The 22,559-nt window shown below is 57.6% G+C and overlaps 1 protein-coding gene across 20 annotated transcripts in view; it reads left to right on the top strand.

Moving 5' to 3' along the window:
* Positions 1 to 21,966, top strand: part of RRBP1 (ribosome binding protein 1) — a 69,006-nt gene extending 47,040 nt beyond the window's left edge. For 17 of the 20 annotated variants that reach the window (XM_032248070.1, XM_032248067.1, XM_032248065.1 and 14 more), the window contains 18 exons: positions 1,609 to 1,762; positions 5,255 to 5,393; positions 7,416 to 7,594; positions 7,718 to 7,755; positions 9,445 to 9,535; positions 10,390 to 10,482; positions 13,537 to 13,629; positions 13,710 to 13,793; positions 13,936 to 14,025; positions 14,680 to 14,772; positions 15,098 to 15,169; positions 15,741 to 15,836; positions 17,077 to 17,160; positions 18,883 to 18,999; positions 19,703 to 19,786; positions 20,199 to 20,297; positions 20,845 to 20,988; positions 21,435 to 21,966. In XM_032248070.1, the coding sequence (XP_032103961.1) occupies positions 1,609 to 1,762; positions 5,255 to 5,393; positions 7,416 to 7,594; positions 7,718 to 7,755; positions 9,445 to 9,535; positions 10,390 to 10,482; positions 13,537 to 13,629; positions 13,710 to 13,793; positions 13,936 to 14,025; positions 14,680 to 14,772; positions 15,098 to 15,169; positions 15,741 to 15,836; positions 17,077 to 17,160; positions 18,883 to 18,999; positions 19,703 to 19,786; positions 20,199 to 20,297; positions 20,845 to 20,988; positions 21,435 to 21,473 (1,789 nt within the window). In that variant the 3' untranslated portion in view covers positions 21,474 to 21,966. The remainder of the gene's footprint in view (positions 1 to 1,608; positions 1,763 to 5,254; positions 5,394 to 7,415; positions 7,595 to 7,717; positions 7,756 to 9,444; positions 9,536 to 10,389; positions 10,483 to 13,536; positions 13,630 to 13,709; positions 13,794 to 13,935; positions 14,026 to 14,679; positions 14,773 to 15,097; positions 15,170 to 15,740; positions 15,837 to 17,076; positions 17,161 to 18,882; positions 19,000 to 19,702; positions 19,787 to 20,198; positions 20,298 to 20,844; positions 20,989 to 21,434) is intronic. The other 3 variants (XM_032248054.1, XM_032248052.1, XM_032248062.1) reach the window with 2 other exon arrangements.
* The last annotated feature ends 593 nt before the right edge of the window (positions 21,967 to 22,559 follow it).

Here is a 22,559-nt window from a genome sequence, read left to right as displayed (position 1 = left end):
CTTTCCCTCTGGGGTGACGTACAGGAAGCGCACTTCCGCTTCCTGATTGGAGCATTCCACCCTCAGCAGTGGCCCTCAAGAAACCCACCGGGGTGTCTTTGGTAGTCCTGGGCCTGAGCATTTCTTTGCCTTCTCTGGGCCTGAAGTGTCCTGCAGGGACTTGGCAGACCTCTGTGTTACCCCAGAGCCTCTGCTCTCAGCAAGAGAAAGGCTGACATCAGAGCGCACTGGCACTCTCAGTCCTTGTGCTGGGAGTTGAGTTGGGGGAAGCCCAGCATGGGAGCGGGACGGGGAGGAGGAGGGGAGCGGGACGGGGAGGGGAGCCGGGCCGTGTGTCTGTTTTGGCTATGGCTTCCTCTGGTATGCGTGTGCACACATCTTCCCTTTCCTGACCCGGTGGCTGCTTGGAGGCTTGTGGCTGCCGTTTCCTCAGAAGCCACAGCAGAAGGCAAATGGGGGGACTGAGAAACGCTCTGGTGTTATAGGGTCTGCTGTGGCCCCCTTGCTGGGGAAGTCTCTGAAGCCAGGAGACTTGTCATGCAAAGGCAGTGGCCCTGCTAGTCCAGAAAGTCTGGCTGGTGGGTGGCTCTCAGCAGTGGGATGTGTTTTCCCAGGCCCACTTCAGAGCTTCTAGTCCATCTCGAGGGCACCACCCGGCCTCCCACCACCCTCCCAGGTCGCTTGAATCCTGGCCATGTGAAGCATAGAACTGATGGCCCCGCAGCGGGCTGTGGTGCAGCCTCCCCAGTACAGTTGAGGCAGCCCCTGAGTCAGAGAGGTGGGACCACCACCCGCCAGGCAGCAGAGCGAAGCTAGCCTCAGCCAGATGTCCCAGCTCCGTCTAGCCTGGTGCTGCGTCCCAGGGTTTGGGACAGTCTTGTCTGGTGGTGTCCCTCAGGTGTCCCAGCTCCGCCTGGCCTGGTGCTTCGTCCCAGGGTTTGGGACAGTCTTGTCTGGTGGTGTCCCTTGGCTGGACACTCAGTCCTTGGCCTTGAGGCAGCATCTGCTAGTGAGGGAGTGGCATCCTGATCACACGCCTCACACTGGAAAGGCAGGCCTCCAGCTGCCTCCTTTTCCTTCAAGTCTCCTGTAACTCTGGAACATTCCTCCCAGCTCCTGAGACCCAGCTTTTGAAGTGCAGTCCGAAGGGTTTGTTTTGTAAGCACCTCAGGCTCTGGCTTCGGGCAGCCTCCCCAGCCTGGCTCTGGTCCAGTTGGCCAGTGAGGGGCCTCGCGGACTCTGGGCTGCTGCCTGCGGGCCTGTAGGGGGTCAAAGTGGGTGGATCTTCATCTCAGGCCTGGTTTGCACCCAGAACAGTGTGTTGCCTTTTTCTGTGAATTTTTGGCTGTTTCTGGGAGGGGCTCCCCTCGATGCTTTAGTGCACATTTACTCTATGCTGTCTCTAGTTTCATGCACTATGTGGGTAAAACAATGTCTTTAACAAAACATGCCAAAACCCCACAGCTGATAATGCAAAAGTGTCTTTGGTAATGGCTTCAAGACTTGGGTAACTATTTACAAGAGAGCTGGAGTTCTGGGGGGAAGGCTCGGACCGCCGATCTGATCACCCTCTGCTTTCCATCAGTCGGGCTGGTGACTGTCTTGCAGGCAGAACGCGGAGCTGGCCAAGCTCCGGCAGGAACTCAGCAAGGTCAGCAAAGAGCTGGTGGAGAAGTCGGAGGCTGCGCGGCAAGATGAGCAGCAGCGGAAAGCTCTGGAAGCCAAGGCAGCTGCCTTCGAGAAGCAGGTCCTGCAGCTGCAGGTGAGTCAGGGTGGTGGCCACCTCAATGCCCCGTTCACAGCCCAGCAAGCCTGTCTGCATAGCGAGGTTGGGCCCAGGCTGGCCCTGCCACACTGGGCACCCACCTCTAGCCTCGACTGGGACAGATGGCAGTGTCTGCAGGGCTGAGGCTTGAACTCCTCATTTGGTCTTGTTGGTAGTAGCGATAGCTGGCATCAAGTGGGTGCTTTCTGTGCGCTAAGCGCTGTTCTGAGCATTTTACAAGTATTAACTCGTACATTTCTCCTTGTAACTCTGTGAGGTAGGCACTGGTAGCATCTGCGTTTTTACCCATAAGGGAGTTTGAGACACGGAGAAGTTCAGCACCTATCTTAAGTTCACACAGCCAGGACATGGCAGAGGCAGGATTTGAACCCCCAGTCTCACTCTGGAGCCGTGTTTTTCTTCCCATACTTGCCCCCACTGTGGTCCTGCAGCTCTGGAGAAGCCAGCTGAGCCCACAGGCTGTGGATGCAGCCTCTGCCTTCAAGGCCAGGTGGGATTTCTTCTTTCTCAGCTCTGGGTGTGGCCTGAGGCCTGTTTTCCCAGGAGGGTGCCTGTTCTCCTTCAGAGGGAGGAAGATTGTCCTCCTGTCCCCAGAGAGCACTGGGCAGCATGTAGCTTGTTTTCCCAGCCCAGAGGCCTTGCCTGATGACTTTCCACCTAGCCCATGTTGGGCAGGTGGACCCCAAGTAGGGCTGTTACCCTAGGCATGAGGCACCTTGAGGTCACGCCCACTTTGGGCTTAACTTTCCAGGATAATGAGACCCCAGTGACCCCAGGGGCTTTGGGCCTTTTTTCTGCCCCACCATTGAAACCAGGCTGTAGTGTGTGGGGGCATTAGTGCTGCCTCTTGGAAGGAACTAGAACAGACAGGAAATTCTAAGAGCGATATTTGGACTAAAAGAGAACGTGGACAAAGAAACAGAGTTAGAATTGGGGTGGAATTGAGTTGGATCATTTGGTGCTTTCTGATGGCCATGTAAACCAGACCAACCCAGAACAGTGAGAAGATGAGAAGCTGTGGGGTAGGCCTGCCTATGGTTAAGTTTTAAAGGCTCCCGGATGGTTGTGGCCCGTCTGGGCATGGACCTGTGCTCGGTGTGTCACCATCACGTGTCATTCTATGAAGGATCCAGCCAGGGCCCACAGGCTCCCAGTTTCTCCTGCCCTCTCCAGCCTCAGGGCGCTTGTCCACAGCCTGGGGCTGGGCACAGGATTCTCTGCTCTGCAGCCCGACACCAAAGATTCTGTGCCTGTCCCTTCTTTGGTTGACAGTGAAGCCCTTGGTGCCAGCTGCCGGGTTCAGGTCCTGGCTCTGCCACCTCCTAGCAAGTTATTTCGGAGCCTCAGTTTCCCCATCTATACTATGGGCAGGACAATAGGAGCTGTCCTGCAGGGTGACTGTGGGACATGCTGTTTCCCACAGAGTGCCTAGGACTTAGATCAATGCCTTGCAGAAAAAGAGCTTAATGGACATGAACTTTGCAAAATTTCATTCAAGAAATCTCCAGGTTAGACTGGTGGTTGAGGTTGTAGAAAGTGTGTCTCTTTTTTGCTGACGTGAAAATGGAACTCTTTCCATACTGTGACTGTCCTTCCTTCACTGAGGCCCCTTCACTGCCAACCAGCTCTGCAGGGATGAGGGCGGGGGGCCTGTGCAATGAGGGGGCAGGGCATCTCCCTGATGCCAGCGCTCCAGGCTTGTCTCTCCCCTGACAGCCTCTTGGGGCCTGCTTGGAAGAAAGTACCCATTGAAGGTGCTGATGACACCCCTCTGGAAGTACTGAGTTTTAGAAATCTAGGAGGGTCTTATAAAAGTCCCCAGCTGGCCCGCCCAGCCAGGGGACCCGCTTCTGAAATTGTTCAGTGTGATTGGTTGTGCTAATGACATTCTCTTCAAGGCAAAGACAGTTGTTATCTCAGGTCTTAAGATGGAGGCACGTGGATTCCATTACAGATTTTGTTTTGGGTTCCTAAAGGTGGGTGGGTTTTTGTTTGCTTGTCGCTGGAACCAGTGTTCTAACTAATGTTGGTAACAAACAGAGGAACATGTGTGGTCAGTCTCCCTGCAGTCTGAGCTGGAGTCTCTTTTCTTAAAGAAAAAAAGCAGCAGCAGCTGGAGTGTTTTCTCACAGTTGTGCAATGACCCTGCCCTAAGTGTCTGAGTCGAGGCACAGGTGTGAGGGTGTTGGAGCCAGTGGGTGCAAGGCAGGCTCCTGCCCGAGACACTTGGCAGAGGAGGAGCAGGTGTGAGTTCTGGGAGCAGCTTGTAGTCGTTCCTTTCTTTCCTTTCTTCCCTTGGAGCTTGAACTGAATCATCCCCTGCTACATTCTAATGTGGAAAGCACTGCCCATCCTAAAGCCACCCCCAGCGTTCACTGCACAGCACATGTGAACCACGGCCTGGTGGCCGCATCCTTGGCGATGGCTTCGCTGGCTCCAGCTGTGCCTCTGCCCGGATGGTGCTCACCTGAGCAGTTACCAGGGCTTGCAGCCATTGCCCTAAAAGAAAATGAGAGCAGATGTGGATGGGATCAGCCTGGTAAAGGCACGGATGAGGGTAACGCAGAGCCTCCTCATCAACAGCGCTCATCTGTGGATGCCCCTCCTCCTACCTGGTTCTGCCCTGAGACAAGCTTGTTAGAGAATAATCAGTAGTCGAGCTTTTTGAAGAACTGAGCTCCAGAGGGCTGGTTAAATGGAGGCCTTGGCCAGCACTTCCACCGAGTTTGTGGGAATCCTTTACAGGTGGACGAGGGTGTCCTGGGGAGCATCAGTTGGGACTGCCAGAGTTGACAGCAGCCGGCCTGGCGCTGAGCTAGTAACTGGGCAAACAGAGCTCTGTGTGGCACCTAAACAAGGGCGCAGTGGACCTCTCTGCCCCGAATGAGGAAATGACTCAGATACTTTAGAACCATGTCAAATTGCCATTTTTGTAGGTAAAAATGGTCGAACACTGACAGTTTCATGGGGTTCAACCTAATATTAACTGAAGAACTAAGAGCACTACCCTGGAACGTGATCGCAGTGGTGCAGTGTGTGTGTGTGTGCGTGTGTGTGTGTGTGTGTTTCTGTCTGTGAGAGATGCATGGAGCTGCAGCGGGGAGACCCGCCAAGCTGCCTGCCTCTGGAAGAGGAATTGAGGACTGCATTGGGAAATGTCGCCAGTTTACTCTGAATTGGTATCTTTGGACTCTTGCAGTAAGCACGTCTTTATGAATCACTTGAGAATGTAAAAATGGGGACTCAGAAAAGAACTGGGAAGTGAGTGTGGGTCCATGGCAGCTGTGTTCTCTCCTTGAAAGGGTGCTGGCTGAGGTGAACCCTCTGCAGATTCGAGGATACATTTCCTTCCCGCATGAACCAGAGACTGCACAGGGCTTTGGTGGGGTAAAGATCTCTGTTCGCCTCCACCGCAGAGCCGATGAGGGCCTGGTCCTTCCACGTCCTCACCCCCCCGCCTGTCCCCAGGCGTCCCACAGGGAGAGCGAGGAGGCCCTGCAGAAGCGCCTGGACGAGGTCAGCCGGGAGCTGTGTCGCACGCAGGACAGCCATGCCAGCCTCCGGGCAGACGCTGAGAAGGCCCAGGAGCAGCAGCAGCAGATGGCCGGTGAGGGTGGCAGCAGGGGGGCCCAGGGTCAGTGCAGGGTGCAGGGTCTGCCCGCCGGCCCAGCCCCACGGGCAGTGCCAAAGTGGGTTAGACCTGTTGGAGTGAGGGCAGCACAGATCCCCTGACTGCCCCTCAGAAAGTCAAAGAGCAGGAGATTATTCCTGGTCAGAGGACCAGTGAGGGGTGGGTGGGGGGATGCAGCCAACCTGTAGGTGCTGCCAGGGATGTAGGGGTGGAGCCTGTGAGTGCAGGGCCTACAGGGCCTAGAAGTGGAGGCAAGGCCTGTAAGGGCCTGGTGTGGGGGGCAGGACCTATGGGGGTGGAAGGCACCACCTCCTTCCCAAACCTGGGTCCCCACTGGCTGTGGGTGAGCCAAGGAGGTACTGAGGCATCTCATCTAAACATGTGTTCAGGGCCTTTCTACTCTCCCAGCTCAGTCAACCCAAGAGGCCAGGCGGGATTTACAAGCCTGTGGTTCCCTTGCACCACAGTTGATCATAGAAAGTGTGACAGGGATGGGGGCCAAGAGCCCCTGGAGAAAGGGGGCCAAAGGTGCCAGTGAGAGGCCCGAGGCCCTTGGCTCACCGGTGCTTCCCAAGTTACTCCCCAGGCCAAGCACCGCCATGGGTGCCCAGGCTGGGCTGGACTGGGGGCTGCACAGCAGAGTCACCTGCAAGGACAGCGTTACACCACAGGACCCTCACACAGCGACTGTGTTCAGGACAGGGTCAGCAGCTGTTTCTGTGAAGGGATGGATGGTGAATGCTTCTGGCCAGTCTCTACCACAGTGGGTAAAATTGCCCATTAACACCAGTGAACAGAGGGGCCTGCTTGAGTTCAAAGAAAGCTTCATTGTTGTCACTTAAAAAAACGGAGGTTGGGAGGCACAGCCCCAGCTTACCAGCCCCTGCTCCAGAGAGCTGGGTGTAGCTTTAGATTGGGTGATCCTGGAGGGCTGTCTGAGGCAGGAGCGGAGTGCATGCGGAGACCAGCACAGGGCCCAGCGGTGAGGATGAACTGACTCGGCCTGTGTGAGAAATGGGCTAACAAGCATGGCCGGAGGGAGAAGGCTGGTGTAGGGCAGGGCCAGGTCACCCTCCCTCTAAGGATCTTGAGCACTGTGGAAAGTGTGACAGAGCGCTGGGGACAGGGAATGAAATCCTCTCATGCGCTTCTGGACACTGGCACTGGGTGGAGAACAGACCAGAGGGGCAGGAGTGGCCCAGGAAGACCAGGGCTGAGGCCTTGCAGCTGTCGAGGCCCCAGGCAACAGGGCAGGGCCCAGGTGGCCGCAGAGCTGCTGGTGAGGGCGCCTTGGCAGATGGCTGGTGTGGCCTCACGGGCTTCGGCAGTGAGTGAGGGAGGACGATGAGGAGTCTGGGAGGTCAGGATGCTGCGTTTGCCTTGTCTAAGTAGAGCTTCATTTAGCAGTGGCAGGTGGCAGAGCCTGGGGTTGAGGAGAGTGCAGTCTCAGAGGCACGAGGATGGCAAACCCACGGGACTCTGAGCGTGTCACCTAGGAAGGAGGGCACCTCAAGGGGAGAAAGGGCCCCAGGGCAGAAAAGTCACCCCCTGGCCTTTCTTGACAACCACTGAGAAAAGGTTTTGGGTGTGGGGGGGCACCCAGTCAGGGAGTTGAGGGAGGTGTGGCCAGTGGGGTCCACTTAGTCACTTTCTAAAGAACTTCTGGTCCTAGCTGGTAGGAGCCAGAGTCTTCTAGAAGATGAATCTTTAAAAGCCCCAGCTGGAGTCCATTTCTAGTCTTCACAGTTTTCTCATGAGTGGCTGACAGCATTACATTCTACCCTGACGGTTCTCAGGCATGATGCCAGAGTGGCACTTTCTTGAACAGCTAACAAGAGTCCCCGGTGGTCAGTATGATGCCTTAAGAGCCCCAGGCACATGGAGGAGGAAGGAGGAAGCCGCCAGTGCCCCACAAGTGTAAGAGGGCAGCAGTCAGCGCATTCCCCCCGCAGGGTTTCTAGCCTCTTCGCTTAGCTCCTTTTTCCTCCCCTGCACCAGAGCTGCACAGCAAGTTACAGTCCTCCGAGGCAGAGGTGCGCAGCAAATGCGAGGAGCTCAGTGGCCTCCACGGGCAGCTCCAAGAGGCCAGGACGGAGAACTCCCAGCTCACAGAGAGAATCCGGTCCATCGAGGCCCTGCTGGAGGCAGGCCAGACACGGGACGCCCAGGACACCCAGGTCAGCCTCCTGCCTGCGGCCATAGGGAGGAGAGGGAACCCCATCCAGCAGGTAATGGGTAGACTAGCCCCGCTGCATGAGGTGAGTCCCCTGGAGACCAAGGAGCTTTTTCTCTCATTCCAGGCCAGCCAGGCGGCGGAGGCTGACCAGCAGCAGACTCGGTAAGCTGGGGAGCACCCTGCCTGCTCACTTGAGCCTCAGCACCAGGGTCACCCGAAGACATGCGGGGGCCGGAGTTTTCAGGAGGGTGCTCAGGTCCTCTGCAGAAGAGCCGTTTACAGAGGATCCCTTCCCTCTCCCACCCTCCCGGTGATTTAGAGGACAGGGGACAGACCTGGGTAGGAAAGAGCTCCATGATCACACTCGAGGAGCCAGAGCCGGGGTGGGAGCACCCCCTCTCACCTGCTGTCTGTCCGTCCATCCACCCTTCCATCTCTCTGTGGGGAGGGACTGACTGGTCAGAGTTTCTGTGTCCACAAGCAAGGGATTTTAAGGGCTGAGGTCAGTAAGTCTAACAGGAAAAATGGTTGTGCAACCCAGCATGGCGAACCCAGGCCTGCTGCTGGAGCACAGGTTTGAGGCGTCGGGACAGAGCTGGCAGCGTCTCAGGGTGATTTTCCTCCATCTGTGAGGTGACTTCACTGCTGGCCAAACCTTGTTTTCCCTCCGTGTCAGCAGCACCAGCGCCAGGCCATGCTCGGGGAGTGTTTGTTTGCTGTTGCTAAGGCTGGAGCCAACACCTGGGTGGGGTGGCTCAAGTCAGGGGCCGGAGTTCTTGTGACAGTCACTTCTGGGGCTTGCATCCCATAGCACATGCCCACAGGCTCGGGAGGCAGGTCCTGGCTGCCGTGGCCAGGGGTCCACGCAGCAGCATGTGGGGGATGCATGGAGGGTGTCTTGCATTCCATCACACGCTGTCAGATGCGTCCTAGGCCACCAGCTCAGAAGGTTCCCTTGTCCTGGCCCTCATCATCAAAGAAGCACCTCCCCGTGTGCTTCTCAGCAGAGACAGCTCTCTGCGGCTTGGGGACTGGGAAAGGTAGCCAGCCACCCTGAGGGCCCAGAATGACCCACAACCATATATTGTCCACTTTCCTTTCTCAAAAAGCATGGGCCAGGTGTTTCTTCTGGTGGTGGTTGTTGGGGTAGAGAGGTGGTTTTGCCCTTGTATTTTAAGATCAGTTTCTTGGGGCACATAGCATATTACTAGGATAATCAACTCGTGCTGCAAATAGCATCAATTTGAATTTTTTTTTGCATCATGGAGATGTGTTTGGCAGAAATTGGTTGTTGTATTTCCTTCTCAGACAGTTGATCTGAAAGTTGTTTGTGGGCGGGCCCACACTGCTCTGGAGTAGAGGGGAGTGGTTCAGTCCCAAATATTCTGGAACTCGGGCAGTGGCCACCAAGGGCGTGATTGTCGGTGTGTCCTTGCCAGTGGTCTGCTGATGCTTCTTCATCAGGGTCTCATTCTTTTGGGGACCCTCTTGGGGCAGTTTGCTGGAGGAGGCTGTCACATGATGTGGGGAGTGGCGGGAAAAGCTGTGAGTGTCCCAGGAGAGCTCCGAGGGCAGGGTCATGCTTCTGCTTCTCCTAAAAACCCAACTCTTCAGTGTCCCCAAGTGGGACTTTGGTGATAGCTCTGGATGGGTGGGAGGGGAGGGGGCTTGGGAGCTGCTCAGGCTTCCCTGGGAGCTCGTGCTGGGTGAGGTGGGGGCAGCCAGAGGGGACTGTCCCTGGCCAGATGGCTTGGCCTCAAAGGTGCTTCTCCTTGGGTGGGGCCTCAGGTGGGATCTTTGGGGACCGTAGCCCCTTGGAGCCTGGACAGTGACCTCACTGTATTCCCTCAGCCTGAAGGAGCTGGAGTCCCAGGTGTCGGGTCTGGAGAAGGAGGCCACCGAGCTCAGGGAGGCTGTCGAGCAGCAGAAAGCAAAGAACAATGTGAGTGTAGCAGGCACAGCAGGGGACGGCCCGGCCAGGGCCGCACTGGTGGGACCGGGAAAGGTTTGCTGTGTGGCACCCACCCCGGACTCAGGGGAGGGCCGAGCTTGTGTCTCTATACCCCATTTTGCTATGGGGGTCCAGGGTGTGAGGGGTGCTTCTGCTCACCCCGGAGTTGCACCAAAGACCCAGGGCTGACTCCCTGTGGATCAGCCTGCGCCACTTGCTTAAGTGTGGAGTCGTCCCTGGGGTTGGGAGAGTGTGCTGTTGGCCTGGTCTGAGTCACATGGTCGTCCCAAGTGGGGACCCTGGACCCAGGAGACAGGGTGTAGAAGCTGGGCAGGTTGTGTGCCCGCTGTCCCGGTGTGGCCGAGGCCACACCCTCCTGCTCCCTTCTCACAAGCCAGGCTTGCTGGCTGGCCCAGTTGCTCCCTGAAGAGGCTGCAGCTTCCCAAGGCAGGCCCCAGCCTAGGCCTCCCTGTGCCAGGCTTCGCCAGAGCGGGCCCAAGGTTCAGCAATTGCCTTTTGGTGGCAGGAAACTCTTCCCTCTGAGGACACAGGCTGGCCCTCCCTCCTCCCACTGGCTGGTGGTGTCTGCATTGAAAGGGTGGTACCTCTCCACCCTGTGCCACACCGCCCACCTCAGGGCTGCGGCACCCGGGCCTTGTGTTCAGGCATCATGGTCATGAGCCAAGGAAAGGGCGTTTTGTCCCGTGGCAGGTCCTCTCTGGGTCAGGGTGGCATCAAGGAGGGTCTCCGGGCCCTGCTCTGGCTGGGACCATCTTAGGCAGCTTGTGAGGATGTCAGCGAATGACCAGCGCGGGCTGCTGAGCTTTCTCCTGTGTCCCCTCCAGGACCTCCGGGAGAAGAACTGGAAGGCCATGGAGGCACTGGCGACGGCCGAGCAGACCTGCAAGGAGAAGCTGCATTCCCTGACCCAGGCCAAGGTCAGAGCCCCGCCACACTCAGACCCCCGCCACGCAGAGTGCACCAGGACGCACAAATGCACTGAGACGTATAGATGCAGTAGGACACACAGGCGCACTAAGACGTACAGACACACTAGGACACACAGGCACACCCGGACACACAGATGCACTAAGACCTACGCACCAGGACGCACGGATGCACCAGGACACACAGATGCACTGGGATGCACAAAGTGCACTCAGTGCCCACAGAGTGGCTTTGGCCTCAGAGCACCTGAGTCCACAACAGACCCTGGCTCTACATCTGCCTCCCCCACCACCTCTTTCCCTGCCCTCTCTCCCTCCATTGTTTAAGCCTTTCGCTAAGAGAGGGATGGGGGCGTCCCCCATGAGCTGCTTTGTGCTGGTGTGTCTGGCTGAGGGTGCAGAGCTGCTGGAGTGGGCCTGGAGGCGAGTGAGCCTGAGGCTGCTCTGCCTTTGTGACCTTTCTTAGTGTTATTTCTGTTGTGTGGCCGTTTGTCAGGGTAATCTTGCTGTTTTGGCGGCTGAGGTCATGGCCCTGGGGGTTCTATGAGGAGACTCTTTTTTTTTTTTTTTTTTTTTTGAGAGGAGGTCTTGTTCTGTCACCCAGGCTGGAGTGCAGTGGCACAATCTCAGCTCACTACAACCTCCACCTCGGGGGTTCAAGTGATTCTCCTGCCTCAGCCTCCTGAGTAGCTGGGATTACAGGCGCACACTACCATGCCCAGCCAATTTTTGTATTTTCAGTAGAGATGGAGTTTCACTATGTTGGCCAGGCTGGTCTTGAACTCCTGATCTCGTGATCTACCCACCTCAGTGGTGGGATTACAGGCATGAGCCACTGCGCCTGGCCCTTTTTTGTTTTTGTTTTTGTTTTTGTTTTGAGACTGAGTTTCACTCTTGTTGCCCAGGCTGGAGTGCAGTGGCATGGTCTCAGCTCACCACAACCTCTGCCTCCGGCGTCCAAGCGATTCTCCTGCATCAGCTTCCTGAATAGCTGGGATTACAGACATACACCACCGCACCTGACTAATTTTGTATTTTTAGTAGAGACGGGGTTTTACCATGTTGGTCATGCTGGTCTCGAACTCCCAACCTCAGGTGATCCACCCGCCTCAGCCTTCCAAAGTGCTGGGATTACAGGCGTGAGCCACTGCGCCCAGCCTTTTTTGTTTTGTTTTGTTTTGTTTTGAGATAGAGTCTTGATCTGTCATGCAGGCTAGAGTGCAGTGGCATGATCTCAAGTCACTGCAACCTCTGCTTCCTGGGTTCAAGCAATTCTCCTGCCTCAGCCTCCTGAGTAGCTGGGACTATAGGCATGCCCCACCAGTCCCAGCTTATGTTTGCATTTTTTGTAGAGACAAAGTTTTGCCATGTTGGCTAAGTTGGTCTCCAACTCCTGACCTCAAGTGATCCGCCTGCCTTGGCCCCCCAAAGTGTTGGGATTACAGGTGTGAGCCACTATGCCCAGTCCCATGAGGAGTCTTTAAGTCACAGAGGGGAGGACATTGTTTGCAGCGACCACTCAGGGAACAGAGGCAGAGTTGGCCGCATGCTCCATGCTGTCCAGGTGGCGTGTAAAGACGTCTCCCAGTGTCTGAGGCCCACGGTTGCCTCTGGGGCACTGGCTGTCCAGGAGCTAGTGAGGATGCTCTGACCAGGGAAAATGGCCAGCAGCAGCCGCAACTAAAGGCCTCGCCCATGCTTTTAGGTCACACGTGTTTTCCTACCTTATGAAACGGCCTCTTCTCCCAGCCTCCCTCTCGGGCATGTCTGTCGCGACAGCAGGGGCTTTGCAGTGACTCCCAGGAAGCCTGAGGGTTGTATCAGATGAGGACCACCAGGAGGTGAAGTGAGAGCTACAGTCAAACTGCTGACTTGATTACGGTCACACAGCCAGATAAAGATAGAAGGCGGCCTCTGGGTCTCTGGCCTCCACTGACTCACGACTAGTGACCTGCGTGGTGGACACGAGGTCAGGGGTCCACATGGGTCATGGGCCCTACCTGTGGATAACTTGGCCAGCTGGGAAGGGCCTGCTTCTCAGGTGTGTGTCCGACCAGAGGTGCTGCGCTCAGGCAGGGTGTCCAGTGGTCAGCAGCATCCATGCACATTCCAGGACTCTGCCCAGGGGAGTTACACTCTGATCCAGGTGGAGTGCCTGGGGTCGCCCTGGGTCTCAGGCCAGGCCTGTCCAGGTGGTGGCAGGGGCAGACAGAGACTGTTACCCCAGAAGCCACCCTCTCAGGTTGTGGGAGGGCCCGGCTCTCTATCCAGGGACGATATGGTCCTAGGCTTTGTTTCATGGCTCCTTCAGGTCCCTTTGTTTCCTTTTCTTTGCTGTGCTTTGAATGGAGGCCGCTGGCTCTTCCTCCAGGAGGACCAAGGGGGTGTCTGGCCCTTGTCACAGGGTATAGAGTCAAGCTTCAGGAGAGATGTGACCCCAAGCAAAGTTCCTGTCTTCTCTGAGTGGGCTTCTCCCTCTGCAGAGGAAGAAGGCTGATCCTCCCTCTCCAGGGTGGCTGGAGATGAGCCTCTCTGGGTCGCCCCTTCCTGGCTGGCACTAGCTCCTGACTGTGGTGCTGTCAATAGATGCGCTGCTTCCCTGCCTTCACCCCCATCGCCATTACAGCTCCAGATTCCAAAAAATTGGGGGCATGAGTGTCCTCCCATCCCCTCTTCCTGCCCTGGCTCCCACACATAACCCTCCCCACCCAAATTCCCTCCCACACACACATACCCAGAGAGCTTGGGAAATGAGAGCCGCTGGAGGCTCTGTACCTGCTGGGAGGTGTCCCAGGAGCGGGCTCCTGCCATCTTGGGCTGGCCCAGAGCATAGTCTGTTTGAAATGGACCCGGCACAGGCCAGGTAACCCCTCTGCTTATGGTCAGCCCATGGAGCCTCGTCATCTTTGATTCTTGTCACTTCCCTGAAGAGCTGAGGATGTGCCCTTCCTGGGGCAGAGACGTGGGCATATCAGTAAAGACCTGGGGTGGTGTCCCCCACCTCTGAAGCTGAACCTCTTCTGCTCTCTCCTGCCTGTTCCCCAGGAGGAATCAGAGAAGCAGCTCCGCCTGACTGAGGTGCAGACCAGGGAGGCCCTGCTGGCTCTGCTTCCAGAACTCTCCATCTTGGCACAACAGGTAGGAGGGAGGGTGGTTCCCAGGGACCTCGCGGATCCCAGGGAACATCACCAAGTCTCACCTTGTGTGTTTCATTGCAGAATTACTCCGAGTGGCTGCAGGAGCTTAAAGAGAAAGGCCCCACGCTGCTGAAGCAGCCGCCAGCTCCCGCAGAGCCCTCCCCGGTGAGTGTGGCTGCCTGGCAAAGGCCCTCTGTCGGGCTCCCCTGTCCCCAGGAAGGGAGACTGCCCCAGGTCATTTCAGTGGGAAGCCAAGAGAAAAACCTTTATGTGTGGCTAACCAAACACCTCTTCTTGCCTCTCTCAGGACCTGGCCTCCAAGTTGAGGGAGGCCGAGGAGACGCAGAGCACGCTACAGGCTGAGTGTGACCAGTATCGCAGCATCCTGGCGGAGACGGTGAGCCCTGGGAACCTGTGAGCCGGGCATCCCGGGAGGCTGCGGGAAGGAGCGCTTCGGGTCCACCAGGGCAGGAGGGGGCTTGGTGTTTTCGAAAAGCCCACTGGCCGTGTGACTTTGGGCCCCATTCTTTGGCTGCATGCTGAAGGAGATGGGTGGCGCCCTCTGAGGTCGTCATTTTCTCTTAAGCTGAGGATAGGGCCGAGGTGAAGGTTTGGGACTGGTCTGTAAGCAGGGGAAGGGGAAGGACAGGGTAAGTGGCTGGTGACTGCTGGGTTGAACCCCCTTTCTTTGTGACTCTTAAGAGCAATGCCAGGTCCAGCCCTGCCACTCTCTGGTCGGCCCATTCTGTGTTCCTTGTTCTGGGCCACTGACATGCTTGGTGGAAAAGCCCAGCAGTGACAAGCATCCTAGTGGTCCTATGCAGGTCCCAGACCTCATCTCCCTGAGTGGCACTGCGGCCACACTGGCACACTGGCCTGAGGACCTCCCTCCCAGGACAGTGGCTGCCTTCCCTCCCCACCTACTGGTGGTACTCATGAAATCACAGCGGAGGAAGCAAGGCAGGTCACAGGGCTGCAGGGACAGGAAGATGCACTGTGTGGTTTGGGTCCCGGGAGGGAGGGGCCCTGCCTTACCTCGGTTTCCCCCCAGGAGGGCATGCTCAGAGACCTGCAGAAGAGTGTGGAGGAGGAGGAGCAGGTGTGGAGGGCCAAGGTGGGCGCCGCGGAGGAGGAGCTCCAGAAGGTACGCAGTCCCGCCTGCCTCCTGGCGCTGTGGAGTTCATGAAGCCCAGAGTAGAGTTGACAGCATTGTCTCTGTCACCTGTGAGACCTGTGTGTTGCGATGGGGCTTTTCCATGGCACCCTTTGAAACACAGTTGCAGGGTGACAGCTCAGCTCCACCTAGGAAGACACTGCCAGATGGCGGCAGGGTGATTGTCCCAGCTGGGTGGGCTGGGCACCCCTGGGGCTTCCTGAGTTGGGTCACAGCTGCTCAGGTCCCAAGATGGCCTCGGAAGGAGACACCCCCAGGTGCTCGTGTCTGACGGGGCCTTTCCGTTGCTTTGTAGTCACGGGTCACAGTGAAACATCTCGAAGAGGCTGTAGAGAAGCTAAAAGGAGAACTTGAAAGTTCGGACCAGGTAGGGGGGCTCTGCGTGGAGAGCTCTTTCTCTTGTCCTGGGATACTCTTTGAAAGTGACATTATTGCAGAGGCCACTTCAGTTATTTCTTCCTCATGGACCATGTGCCTTAAGGGAGGCATTCTCTCCCAAGCCAAGGGATCTTGTCCATCCTGCTTTTCCTCAATGAGAGACATTGACTACCTCAGAGGAGCCTGAGACACAGCCTTGGTCCCTGTGCAGACCTGCTCAGCCCTGGTGGAGAGGGCTCCTGCCATGGCCTTCACAGTCAAGGTGGCCCCTCTGCCCCCTTCAGACGCCACAGGCAGTCCTGGAGAAGGTACTCCTGGTAGCTACCTTCACAGGTCAATCCAAGAGCATGTCAGCTCCCAGGAGTGCGGGGTGCAGCCTGCCTCTTTCAGGAAGGGGTTCTCTGGCCGCGGACTAGTTTCTCATTCCCTTGGTAACTGATGGGCCTCAGGGGTCTCCCGACAGCCCCCACCTAACCCAGGGCCAGTGTGCTCCCTGGGGTTAGTGTCCTTTGAGGAGAGGCTGCTGGCGCATGCGTGAGCTTGTCTGTGTATCTGTCCAGGTGAGGGAGCACACCTCAAATTTGGAGGCGGAGCTGGAAAAGCACATGGCAGCCGCCAGTGCTGAGTGCCAGAACTACGCCAAGGAGGTGGCGGGGGTGAGTCTGCCCCCCAGGGAGCACGGCCCCTGCCCGCAGAGCCGTGGTCCTGCCTGAGCTGCTTCTCCTCAGCCCTTTGGGAGCAGCTCTCATTGCCATGTCCTCAGGCATTTGCCCGAAGCCTTGCAGGCTCCTCAGTGGGCTGTCAGACTTGAGGTGTGTCTCAGGGTGGGTTTCAAAAGGCAGCCTCCCAGCCAGGGCGGGGGCAGAGCCAGGCAAGCCCCGCCCCAAGGGAGGCATGTGGCATTCTAAGTTACCCCTCCACAAGGGGATTCTCTGCGTGTCTTGCTGATGTCGTATCTGGTAGGGAATGGATTTAGTTCTGATACTGTTTTCTGCTTTTAGAAGCAGAAAGCACAAACCCAGTACCCCAATCCTGGTTTAATCTCAAACTTTTGGGCCACATACAGCGGCTCATGCCTGTAATCCTAGCACTTTGAGGCTAAGGTGGATCACTTGAGGCCAGAAATTTGAGACCAGCTTGGGCAACATAGCAAGACCCCATCTCTACCGAAAAAAAAAAATAGCCCAGCACAGTGGTGGGCACCTGTAGTCCCAGCTACTCAGGAGGCTGAGGCAGGAGGATTGCCTGAGCCCAGAAGTTCAAGATAGTGTGGACGACAGAATGAGACCATCTCTAAAACAAAAAAAATCTCCAAGTTTTGGCCCTTTTTCTCAAGAGATAATCAGTAAATATTTGTGAAGGCCTGAAACAGGTATGCAGTGAACACCATTCTTCCTAAGTTTTATTTTTTTACTTTTTGGAGATGGAGTTTCACTCTTATTGCCCAGGCTGGAGTGCGATGGCACGATCTCGGCTCACCGCAACCTCCGCCTCCCAGGTTCAAGCGATTCTCCTGCCTCAGCCTTCCAAGTAGCTGAGATTGCAGGCATGTGCCATCACACCCGGCTAATTTTTTGTATTTTTTGTAGAGATGGGGTTTCACCATGTTGGTCAGGCTGGTCTTGAACTCCCGACCTCAGGTGATCCACCCACCTCAGCCTCCCAAAGTGCTGAGATTATAGGCGTGAGTCACCACACCCGGCCCTCCTAAGTTCTTAAAAAGGAAACATAGCTGTAGGAAGACTGGTGAGCCCTGCGCCAGCCTGGTGCTGTGAGCCTCCTCAGGGTTTTGGTTCAGTGGATGTATTAGGTTTTATGTTTAGGCGCTAACTCACGGAGAGTAGTGTTCTCTTTTCTCCTTTTTTCCCCATCACCCGCCTCTGTTTTCTCCCCAAGTTGAGGCAGCTTCTCCTAGAATCTCAGTCTCAGCTGGATGCAGCCAAGAGCGAAGCCCAGAAACAGAGCGATGAACTTGCCCTGGTAGGTGGCCTCCGTGTTCCCGTGCCAGGAGTGTGATCTGGGTGTTGCACGTGTGAGATGCATTTGCCAGTCATGTGTTTGCGTACACCCAAAGATAAAGCCTGGGGAAGGGACGGTGTCACCCCTAGAGCAGCATGGGGCCAGCTTTCGGGGGCCTTCCTGCACATTTGCCCAAAACTCTGAGCTGGGCCTGTGGCTGCAGGGACCAAGGTGCTCCCACGCTATTTCCTGTCCCCTGGCTCCCTGGTCCCTTATTCAAGGCAGTAGGAGTTCTGGGCATCTGCACTCCCCACGAGCCCACTCTAGTCACCTGGGGGCGTCAGAGACATTGCAACCCCTAGCGTCACAAGACCAGGAGGCCTAGGGCTTCCTCCTGGCCTGGCCACCCATCGCCCTGGGGCTCTCAGCAAGTCCTGTTCCTTCTCTGGGTTTTTCTCACCTCAGTGACAGCTCAGATCGGATCAGTCAAAGCCACAGGCATGCAGGAAGGACCCACTCCACACCCGGCCCTGTACCAGGTACCCAGTGTAGAGAGCAGCCCCATTGGCAAACCACACGAGCTCTGCCTGTGCAGGCGGCCTCTTGAGTCTCCCTCCTAGTGTTCAGCTCGGGTGTCTGGTGCCAAGTCCCGGCTCCTTGGCAGGTTCCACCCAGCCTCACCAGATCTGGTACTGCCCCAAGGCTCGTGTTATGAGCAGGCATGTTCTGTTTGATCTGCAGTGTTTTTTTAATTCTTGAATTCGTTGTCAACAGGGAGAAATTGGGAGATTTTAAATAAAAATGGGCTGGCATTCCCCCTGCAGCCAGTGAGTCCAGCATGCGCTTCCAACACCTGGGTCTCCCTTGGTCATTCAGGTCTTACCTAGCCCAAAACACCAGAGGCTGTGCTGCCCAGGCCACCTGCCCTCCTGGGTCTAGGAGCCACTCACTAAAGCCTTGGCTGAGCGAGGTCGGGGTGACAAGCCCAGGGGACATGGCCCAGGCCGGGGGTGTGCAGAGAAAATCCCTCATAGTTTCTGTTGTCTTCCAACTGTGCAGTTTGGCATTTGCCTTGGGAGGGGCTGTTCAGAGGGAGGGAAGGATGTGTGGGGGGTCCCACGTACCTCGGGTGGCCCCTCAGAGCCAGGGCCCGAGACCACCCATGTTCCCGGGGGAGCTTATGCCAAGGGCCCCACCTGCGTCTCCGAGTGGAACCGCTCCCCGGGCTTACCGAGTGACACTGCCCTTCAGTTTGCAGGCCCAGTGGTTTGGGGGCAGCCAGATACGTCACCCACCCCCAGTGGTGGAGCTCAGGGGTGGGGGACCTTGTTAGGCAAAATCTCATCATCTTTTCTAGACCCCAGAAGGGGCTCTGAGCAGTGGACTGTGCGGGGAAATGGGGGATGGAGACGGTTGCGGCCACCCCTCTGTTCCACTCAGATTCGTTAGCTCTGTGGGCCATGCCGTCAGGGGTGTCACCTCACTCCCAGGGAGGGCTCCGCTCTGGTTGACCTTGGAGCAGAGCACATGGGTCTCATTAGCCCAGAGGCTTGGTGACCTTGGTTTGGCTCAGATTTGAGGGGTTGGGGACCCAGATATAGGTCACAGTTACCAAGCCAGGTCCCCTAAAGGGGCTTGGCTGTTGAAAGCAGCCACGGTCCTCCGAGGGGGGTCCTTGCAAGAGTGAGCATGGTGCGTGTGCAACTGGCCATGCATTTGCAAACCCACCCCTCCCTGTTCCAGGTCAGGCAGCAGTTGAGTGAAATGAAGACCCACGTAGAGGATGGTGACATAGCTGCGGCGCCGGCTTCCTCCCCAGAGGCATCCCCAGCCGAGCAGGACCCTGTTCAGGTTAGGGCGGTGAGCCGGTCCCCAGACACATCACCAACCCCGGGAAGAGTGCAGGGCCTGCTGCCTTTGTTCTGACCAGACTCTGCACTGGCTGCCCTGGCCTCCCCTGCTTCCCCTCCCCGCCCCACCTCACCCCACACGGGTCACCCAGGTTCTGAGAAAGACACAGAGAGCACGGGACAGGTAGGCAGCCAGGTGGAGAGGCTGGAGGAGTGGGGGGAGGTGGGACTTGAGAAGGGAGTCCACGATTTGGGGTCTGCACCTACAGGGCTGGGGGAGCAGTCCTAGTCAGGGTCTGCAGCCACCAAGAGGGACTGTCGTCCACTGCAGCCCCAGCTGGGATGCCACTAGCAGGACATCCGCTCTCCAGAGTTTGGAGCCAGCAATAGCCACCAAGAGGCAGAGCCTGTGCCCGGGTGGCCGTGGTGTGGCTGCTAGGGGGCCATCGTTGTGGGGCCAGGGCTCGGAGACATCTTTCTTGTCCTGTGAGTCTCATTAGAGGCTCCTGAGGTTGCAGAGGCCTCATCAGCTGCTCCTCAGCCACACCCGAGTTTGTACCAGGGGCTGAGATGCCCTCTCCCCAGCGAGGGGAGTGTTGGGACAGGGAAAGGGGGAGCTGTAAGCAGCTAGAGAGCGGGACCTGCACTGGAACCCAGGGTCCCCGGAGGGTTCCTCGCCGGGCAGCCGGGTTATGTCTGTGGTGTTTGCACAGCTGAAGATGCAGCTGGAGCGGACAGAAGCCATCCTGGAGGACGAGCAGACGCAGCGACAGAAGCTCACAGCCGAGTTTGAGGAGGTCAGGCCCTGCCTGGTGGCTCTCAGCCCCCATCAGCCCTTGGGCCCTGAGTCTCCAGGGAATGAGTGGGTTGGCCCTGCCCCCCTTGGCTGTGCCCAGCAGCACCTGGGCTGGGTCTGGGCCTTCTGGGCAGCAGTGGGTGGGGTCTGGTCAGGTGGAACACAGGCTGGAGGTGCTTTGGGAGCCCTGTGGGTGGTCTGCATCTCTAAGGAGTCTTGGCCTGGGGCTGGGGTCAGTCCCTGGCTTCCTTGAACTTGGGGGTCCAGCCCACCACTCCAGCTACAGGATAGAGCTGTTGCCCCATCAGGCTGGGGGGGTGCCCCCTGGTCCCCAGTCATGCTTGGTGGGACAGCTTGACAGCTCAGCAGTTTGTAAGGTGTCTCACCCAGACCCCACTTCCTTATCTGGCAAGGCTCAGACCTCGGCATGTCGGTTACAAGAAGAGTTGGAGAAGCTCCGCACAGCCGGCCCCCTGGAGTCTTCAGAAACAGAGGAGGCCTCACAGCTGAAGGCAGGCAGGGGCTGGGGCGGGGTCACACACACCCCAGGGTCTGCCCTGGGGCTGGGGCCACTCTTGGCCTTGGAAAGGGGGCAGGAAGGGGAGAGCCATCCGAGGGCACTGGCTTCCCCTTGTCACTACCCGGGGCTGGGGTGGGGGCTTCTAGCCCTGCAGTGTCACATGGTCGGTCACATGGCAGCCATTAGTCTGGGTGACTGTTGAAATGCAAATCATGTAGAACCAAGTGCATTCCTCAGCCACATGTCCTGCGCTCGGTGGTCAGGCGCGTCTCCTGTGCTGCCTTGGACGGTACAGAGTAGACTGCTCCCTCCCCAGGAAGTTCTCCTGGCAGTGCTGAGAGCAGCAGGACCCAGCCCTGACGGTCAGCACGGGCGGTTTCCCTGTCGTCCGCACCTGTCTCTGGATGACCAGGAGTTGCCTTCCCTATGCCCCTAGAGGGTTCCAGCCCCCTGGTGTCCAGGTCCCATGGGCATAGCTGGGGTGGCCCTCCTGTTGGTGCCACTCAAAGGCTGACCCCCGTCAACCTTCTGACCATCAGGAGAGACTAGAAAAAGAGAAAAAGTTAACGAGTGACCTGGGGCGTGCCGCCGCCAAACTGCAGGAGCTTCTGAAGATGACCCAGGAGCAGCTGGCAAGAGAGAAGGACACCGTGAAGACGCTGCAGGAACAGCTGGAAAAGACAGTGCGTGCCCAACCGCGAAGCAGGCGGGAGGAGGCGGAGCTCCTGGAAGCACGGGGCCGGGAGCCCTGGGGAGGCGGGACCAGAAGAGGCAGAGCTGGGTGGAGGTGGGGGGACAGAGACTTGCTAACAAGGGCCCCAGCCCACCAGGCCCAGCACCCACCCTTCTGGGGTTCCCTCACTGGGAAGCGAGTGTCTGAGCCGACTGCCGGCCCAGGTCCTCACTTGGCACTGGCTCGGGCCCCTTAGCCAGCGCCTCAGCTCTCAGTTCCCACCAACTCCTCCCTGTTTCCCAGCCCAGGGGTCTGAGGCTGCTGTCCTCGGAGGGACTGGAGTGGCTTGAGAGTGTCAGTCCAGGGAGGGACTGAAGGCCCAGGGAGGGAGGGCAGGTGGTCCCGCCGTGGCTCCTGGCCCAGCCTCCCGCTGACGCCGCCTGCCTTCGTTCACAGGAGGACAGCAGCAGCTCAAAGGAGGGCACCTCTGTCTGAGTCTCCTCTGTGGAAAAAGAAGTTACTGTTCAACTTACCAAAATGCCTTACACATTCCTTACAAATCAACCAACCAACCTACAGCGTTATCCAGGCCCAACTTCCGGTAGCTCCGCAAGAAGCCATTAGAGACGAGAGTCTCTTAGAACCACAGAAGTAGACCTTCCAGAGCCCCAGTTTGTAAACGAACCTGTGTCACATTTGATAAACACTATCCCGGGCACGGCCCCGGGCCACCGCCGAGTGACGCCAAAGCCCTCGATGACTCTGACAGCCCGGGGGTGTGTGGGAGGCCGGGCGCTCTGGGGTCTGTCTGTTAGTGCAATTGTTGTCTTTTTTCAGTGGGGCGGGAGGCGGGGAGTCCGGGCAGTGAGTTCTCAGGCTGTGGGGCCGACCGGAGGCCACAGCCCCTCACCCCTAGACATTGCCAACCAGAACTGACGTGCAACCTCCTGGGTGTTGATGCCATTAAAACCAACGTTGGTGCCCGGTGCTGCAGTCTCGTCTGGTCTTCTGCTGGGGCTTCCACACCGGCTGTTGGGCTCAAAATGAAGAACCCAGGGGGGCTGCCCTCAGGGAGAGAGCAGGTGTGGGCCTCAGCTGCTTTGAAGGCAGGGCCTCTGCAGCTCTGCGTAGCATGGGGCTGAGATCGCTGCTTCCGAAGACCCAAGCACTTTTCCCCGTTACCTCCAGGACCTCAGTGCCCACCGGGCAGGATAAGGGAGCAGGGCTTGCGACACCTGACAGCCAGACGTGTTGACTGCGGCCCCCCCACCCTGGAGGGCCTGAGGTTTGTGAGTGCGGCTGGTGGCCTGTGCCGCTGTGTGGCAGAGCTCCGGAAATGAACAAGTTGTCTCTGTCCTGGCAGGGGCTTGAACAAATACCCACACCCCAGCAGGGTGAGCCAGGGCTGCAGCAGACCACTGCCTGCCCTTGGGAAGTGGAGTTTCACCTGACAAAGCCAGCTTAGACTTGCCATGACCCTCAGACCCAGTGTCCTCAGTGGCCCCTGACAGCGTGGTCCTTGGTCCCAAGAAATGTGTCTCTGAGTATAAACAATAGGAACCTGCAGCTTCGGCCACAAAA

This window comes from Sapajus apella, unplaced genomic scaffold (assembly GCF_009761245.1).
Source record: "Sapajus apella isolate SASKATOON/1434 unplaced genomic scaffold, GSC_monkey_1.0 scaffold65, whole genome shotgun sequence".
NCBI classification, from domain to species: Eukaryota; Metazoa; Chordata; class Mammalia; order Primates; family Cebidae; genus Sapajus; species Sapajus apella.
Note: the sequence above shows the minus strand (reverse complement) of the source record. Positions and strands in the feature narration are given on the sequence as shown.